General features: G+C 44.8%; 1 protein-coding gene across 1 annotated transcript; it reads right to left on the bottom strand.

Annotated features, from left to right (window-relative positions):
* Nucleotides 1-4,587: 4,587 nt before the first annotated feature.
* On the bottom strand, nucleotides 4,588-5,751 carry LOC129617509 (brix domain-containing protein F44G4.1-like). The gene is made up of 4 exons (XM_055532688.1): nucleotides 5,442-5,751; nucleotides 5,206-5,381; nucleotides 4,877-5,158; nucleotides 4,588-4,830 (listed from the first exon to the last, which is right to left on the bottom strand). Exons 1-4 carry the CDS (start codon nucleotides 5,749-5,751, stop codon nucleotides 4,588-4,590), a joined length of 1,011 nt encoding a protein of 336 aa, XP_055388663.1.
* Between the last annotated feature and the right edge of the window lie 249 nt (nucleotides 5,752-6,000).

Below are 6,000 nucleotides of genomic sequence, written 5' to 3' on the forward strand. Positions count from 1 at the left end.
CGCTTCCTTCGCATTCCCCCAATTTCGGGAACTTCTCTAACGCACTTCCTCCTCCGGCAGAATTTATTTGCTCTCCCTCTTACACGCCTCCAAGCGGGCAAAATTCTTCTCCATCATCTTCTCACGTTCTTTTCCCAAATTCCAGGGAGAGATCCAATTCATCTTCTCTTAACAACTCACCAATCGTCGATTCCTTGAATGAACCGCTTTATGTCCAGCCACAAGAAATTAGGCTTCCTTTGAGGGGACATCTGTTATCGTCAGCAGGTTCTAGCAATGAGTTCAATGATGTTTCGTCCCCGCATTTGCAAGAAGAGTCAACAATATGCTCTCCTTCTGAGAAGTCCTCCATGCACAGCTCTGCAATGAAAACAGCTCAAGACGATGGAGACCGGAAAGAGGATTCATCAGCTGACAGCAAACAAGGGCGAAGAAAACCAAACTGGCGGTCTCTGTTTCCCATCGATCCCCCGTGCAACCGAATCAATCAGATGATCACAGCCGCTGAACAGAAACGATGTCAACAGAAGCGCCCGACTTTGGGACACTCCCCGAGGTCGAGAGACACCAGGGAGTTCCAGCAAACTAAGCAACGATCCGATGAAAACAGACGCGCGGATCCCCAAAACGCTGGAGTGTCCATTTGTTCGACACCTCGACAATGCGAGACTATTGTTGTGTCCCCTACGGCTCTTGGCCTCGATCATGGCACGTTGTTTCCCTCTATTGAGACTGTAGCTGCAAACGCCTCAGCACGAAGAAAAGCTCAGCAGTCGCGTAGTGAAGGGCATCACGAATTGCAGTTAGTGAGCAGCAATGAAGCGGAAACTTCAAGTGAAACGCCTTCCGTACTTTCGCAAAAGGACCTCACGAAGCAACCATCAAGTGGAGCCGAACCCTCTACTGGAGCTGAATCCAACTTGTCTAGCCAAGAGAAGATACAGAATAGCGGAAAAGCGATTGCCGCTGAGGATTTAGAGTTTTTGAAATTCGAAGATAATGAATTAAGAAATAAAATCACTTTAGAGTCGCGGCGTGAAGGGGAGCCAATTATTTTAGAAAGTCTTTATCCTCATGTGAGTTGCTTGGTGTGGAATTGATCAATATTCGGTTTTAGGTGGACGCAACAGACCCCCATTTCGAGCAAATTTCGATCATGTTTGAATTCGTCTACCGAATGATGGCAATCGGTATTTATTTTTTTATGACCCTTCTCTAGGCGTTATATCGTTCAGTTTATTTGCTTTTCCTCTCAGGCGAATCGAATGCCTTTCTTGCATGGAATCAAAATCATGGTCCAAGACTTGCCGCTGTTGCAGCATCAAACTCTAATCGTCATCGTCGAGCCCATCATACAATGGGCTGTCCTCCACTTCCCATGAGAGCCTTTCCCGCCCTATTTCCACCCCATGACGCTCTCCATCCATTCATGTCGCCTCCGCCTCCACCCATTCAAATTGGGGCGTCACCCCATGCTCCAATGTTTATTCCCCCTCATTTCCCATTTTCTCCAAAGTCTCCACTTGGTTTCTGCTCTCCTCCAAAAGAGGTCGATGAACGCTGATCTGTTTTCTACTCTCCCTCCTCTTCGCCTATCCGAGTGTCCGATGTTGTCATTGGGCACAGGTTTGTAAAAATCATAAAAAAAAAGCGATCCAGAATCCTTTAACAAGCTGCTTTGCTTCCTCCATCCTCAAACAAGGACTACGAGTGAGCTGACAAAGTCTTTCATTTGAGCGGGGAGTCAGTCCCAAGTCACTGCCGTTCTTCCTCAAGAACGAGTGAGGTTACCACCGGCCTACAAGTAAGAACACAGATGTTGGGCCATCTGTTGCAAGAAATAGGCGGTGACCAAACACGAGTCTGCAACTCGTTTGTTCTCGATACTCGAGGACTGTTAACAACACTAAAATGTTTGAACTCACTTGTAGTTGGTCTTGTTTGTACCCGAGTCTTACTGAGAAGCCTATGAAGAACAAACAGGCCACAAACGAAGTAATCGCCAGTCTCCTTCTCTCGTAGTTTGAGAGTCCTTACCAAGATGAATTCGTATCAACAAAACGTTCCTCTAGAAATCTTTCTCACGTAATAACTCTTCTTTACGGGATCATGGCGCGTACCTTTGAATAAGTTTCCAGCCTTATTGTATAAGTGATCTCGTGTTGAGCATCGTATGCAGAAACAAACTCAGTGCATTTTGATTTGTCAACATGATTGGGAAACAGATTGACCAGGATTCTGTTGCAATGGAGTGTGACATCGGAATCTCCTTGTGAATATCTTCTCGTCACGATGATCTCTCGCTCACACAGGTTCCAGTGACCTGCTGATCCTCGTCAAGCCCTCCGTCGTTGTTGTTGTGACATTGATTGCTATGGCTTTGATCCGGGGCGTTCAATTCCTCATCGTGCCATTCTTCTTCCTTGCTTCTCACATCCTCAACATCCTCAGCAGCATCAGGGCGAAGAGTGTCGTTCGAACGCCCCCATCTCCTGCTCTGTTTCCTCTACTGCTTCTTCACTGCTAGAACTCCGTCTTTCTTGAACCTCCTCGCCTTCATGTCCCAACTGTTCTCCCCCTGACTGTCTCGCTAACGGAAGGTTTCTCAGTTTCTCTTCTTGTTGCGTCCGCTCGTCTTTCGCATGTGCTCTTGTCAGAGCCCTCGTCGAGCGATCATGCGGAACGATCTCTTTCAATTGGACGTCGCGCGACTGTCTGTTCTGTCGTCTTGTGCGAAAAGCAACTGCAGTGCTGAGATGTCACACGCGCAAAAACCCAAGAAGACTTACGCTCTCCAGTAAAGGCCTGCGCGGCTTGTTGTAAGGCGAACACAGCCTTCATTTGTCTCTCCCGTCGCACCAATTCCTTCTCACTCTGGATAATCGCAGAGACGCGTTCCCTCAGAGCCTTCGTCATTTCATTGTCTGGGAATGTCTATAGAAGACAGGCAACAATTGCTACTGCAATCTGTGTACTCAGAATCTTATTTGGGTTGCTAATCAATCAATGATCAAATTCATTAATGAGAGCTTTAAGAGATCTCCTACCTCTTCAAGCTCTTCCGTGATTTGAACAAGAGCCGGAAATGTGGAAGCAAGCAGTTCGAATTGATTTTTGTCGTTTTCCTGGAAAGCCGACTACAATATAGAAATTGCGCATTCTCACTGACCGCATAAAGACGAATGTCTTTCGGGCTGTGCTTATTGGGAAAATACCTGAAAACACATAAGAAGTTCAACCATCGAGATCATAGATCTCAGATGGAAATATCTTCAAGATCAACATGATCTTCTTAAGGAAGTGCACATCACACCTAGTGCTATAACAAAATATTTAAGCACAGGGCCTACCAGTACGATTCATTCTTTAATCTTCCAATCAATGTTTCAGAATCGTGTTCATCAATAGCCTGAAGAACCCGAATAGTTCATTCAATCACTGATCTGATATTTGCCTACATTCATAACACTCTTTGATGTTTCAATTGCCTTGCCGATCAAGAATTTAATCACGCGACTTCGCTAGAAAAATAAAGAAAACATTGTAGCATGAAGACCGCTTTCTATTTTCACCTGCGATGCTGATAACTGATTCCAATGCTGTATTTGATCCTCGTTATCTGAGAGCAACGGGTTCCTCCCATTTGTCTCCCAGAACAAGCACATTCGTTCAGTAGAACATCCTTTCAACATTCGTCCAATTGCACGTTCCAAGGCATGATGTGCCGAAGCGACTCCCTCTTGGTCTTGAATTGGTAGCCGTCTATTGCACAATTGAAGCAACCGTTGTAGAAAGGAAAAACAGAAGGCTGTCATCGTTGACTCCAAGGGGCAATCGACGGCTGAGTTGTGACGTGTGGTAGTCACATCGCACTCTGATTTGTTGGGGCACACTTGGCGGAGATCTTCTTCTATTGTGGTAACAGATGAGGGCGGCGCAGTTTCAACTCGTGAGCCTGTCAAGTTGATACATTGGGTGAAATCGTTCCAACACCAATTGCTCATCTGAAGAATGTCATCATTGAAGGAAATTGCTGAAATAAATCGAGCGATAAGAACAAACTCTTGCGTTTCATCCACTCTCTCTTTCGACTCATGAAAAATATCCGGACGGGGGTGGAGGAGAACTTTTGTCCCAGCTTGAATAGAATCTTGTAATGAAACAGAAAGTGCGGCTTCATATTGTAGATTTTCGGTCTTTCGCTTCTTAACGGGTTGTCTAATATGTTTTGTTTGTTCCTCGTCTGTGTGTTCCAATTCTTTCAAATCTTTGCTCGGCTTTCGTCGTTTCATCTTCCACGCTTGCTTTCTATTATTCTTCAAAGCTGACCTATCTGTCCCAGGATAGGATATCATTTGCATCTATAGAGTGTAACAATTCTGCAACGCTTTGATGCACCAACTATTGAGGATTCTGCAACATCCAGCAGAAACAAGTTTGATAAGTGATGCTATCGGGTGGTGGGCGAATAGTTGGATAGAAGGCTTGGCTACAAATTGGTGTGGGTTTGAATCCGTGCAATGGTTCATGAAATGGTGAGAATTATCGGAGCGAAAACATTCGGGACGAAAAAACTGGAAGAGATGACTAAACAAACATTTTCTTTCTATCAACCTGCATATCAGGCTTCCATTCAAATTCAAACAAGCCGCCAGATGGATCAAACGTTCCATGCTGCATTGATCTCAACTTTAACGTCATTCGTGGCCCGATTTCCTGCAATCTACACTTGCGTCCACCTTCGCTAAAAATGTAACGATGATGTCGGAAGAAAATGAAATCACGTTGGTTATGGAAGCAGATGGCACGGCGACCGTGAAACTCAGGGCGCTGAAGAAGAAACCAGATGAAGGCAGCGTCGAGTCTGTTCACCTACCTGCGGGAATAACACAGCCAACTGTCTTGCAGCTCTTCTTCCCAATCTTGTTGTGAATCCATTTAGAATCACTTCTGGCTGATGCGTTGTCACTGCAGCAGATCCCTTCATCTCTTGAGCCAACTTGACATTCGTCAGTTTGAAAAATGAGGTTGGACCCTCAGGGAGATGCGAGATGTACATCCCAGAGGGTCTCTTTAGATGTTCTGCTAAAACGATTATATCAGTGAATTCCTTGTTAATTCCATATTTGACAATCGATTTGATACGATAGTCTCCTCGCTGAAACATCAAGAAAGTGACAGCAGCAAATGATCGCATCAGCCCACCTTATAGTAGAAGACATTAGGAATGATTATTTGCAATTCCTTTACAAACTCTAATAAACATCTTGATGGCTTCTTACACGTCGTCAGCAAAATCTTGGGGGTAGATTTTCCCTGAAAGTACTTGCTAAATTCATCAGTTTCATCTGCTTCTAGAATTTCTTGGTCTTCCGCTTCAACTGATGAAAACAGAACCAACCATTCGTTGAGTAATAATAAGTAAAAAATTCGCTGCTTACCTATTGTTTCATCCGCCCTTCTTAACGTTTCGATTGTGTGGGGTGTTTGTTTTTCAACTACCTCTCCTCTACTTTCAGCAGCTTGACGGGAACGACGACGTTTTGTTCTTTCTTGTTTCACGAGAGTTCGAAGACGACTTGCAAAATCCCTTCTCCGATTTTTGTTTGTAACTTGAGGAATTAGCTGACGTAATCGTTCTGCGCTGAGTGTTTTAATTCCCTTGACGTTCTTCTTTCCTTCATTTTTTGACAAATTCTTCTTCCCTGCTGAGTTCCTTTCTTGGGAGGAAGAATCGGCCTGTTTCACCATTTCTGCTGCCCACCAGGACCAGGTAAAAACGAGTGCGAGATTTTAAGTGCGAAAAATTGGATCTATTGCGTCTAGCAAACAACCACTACACTGTTAGCAGACCAATAGCATCACAGGGGTTGATACTCAACATCCCTTGTTTTGCCTAGAACGGTCGGGAGAACGATACCGCTTTGGTTGTTAGCGTATGCCTTCCTCCACTCAGTTCTGTAATCACTGGGCTCGTACATCGTCACTAAAACCCGACGA

This window comes from Condylostylus longicornis, unplaced genomic scaffold (genome assembly GCF_029603195.1).
Source record: "Condylostylus longicornis isolate FDR11 unplaced genomic scaffold, ASM2960319v2 ptg000542l, whole genome shotgun sequence".
In the NCBI taxonomy this organism is placed as follows: Eukaryota; Metazoa; Arthropoda; class Insecta; order Diptera; family Dolichopodidae; genus Condylostylus; species Condylostylus longicornis.

What these genes read in the sequence shown, in the direction of transcription:
- LOC129617509 (XM_055532688.1), bottom strand. Translation starts at nt 5,751, where the DNA reads ATGGTGAAACAGGCCGATTCTTCCTCCCAAGAAAGGAACTCAGCAGGG. An exon ending in AAGGGCGGATGAAACAATAG is followed by an intron (nt 5,382 to 5,441) that starts GTAAGCAGCGAA and finishes TGTTTTCATCAG; the next exon opens with TTGAAGCGGAAGACCAAGAA. An exon ending in TGGCTGTGTTATTCCCGCAG is followed by an intron (nt 4,831 to 4,876) that starts GTAGGTGAACAG and finishes TTTCTTCTTCAG; the next exon opens with CGCCCTGAGTTTCACGGTCG.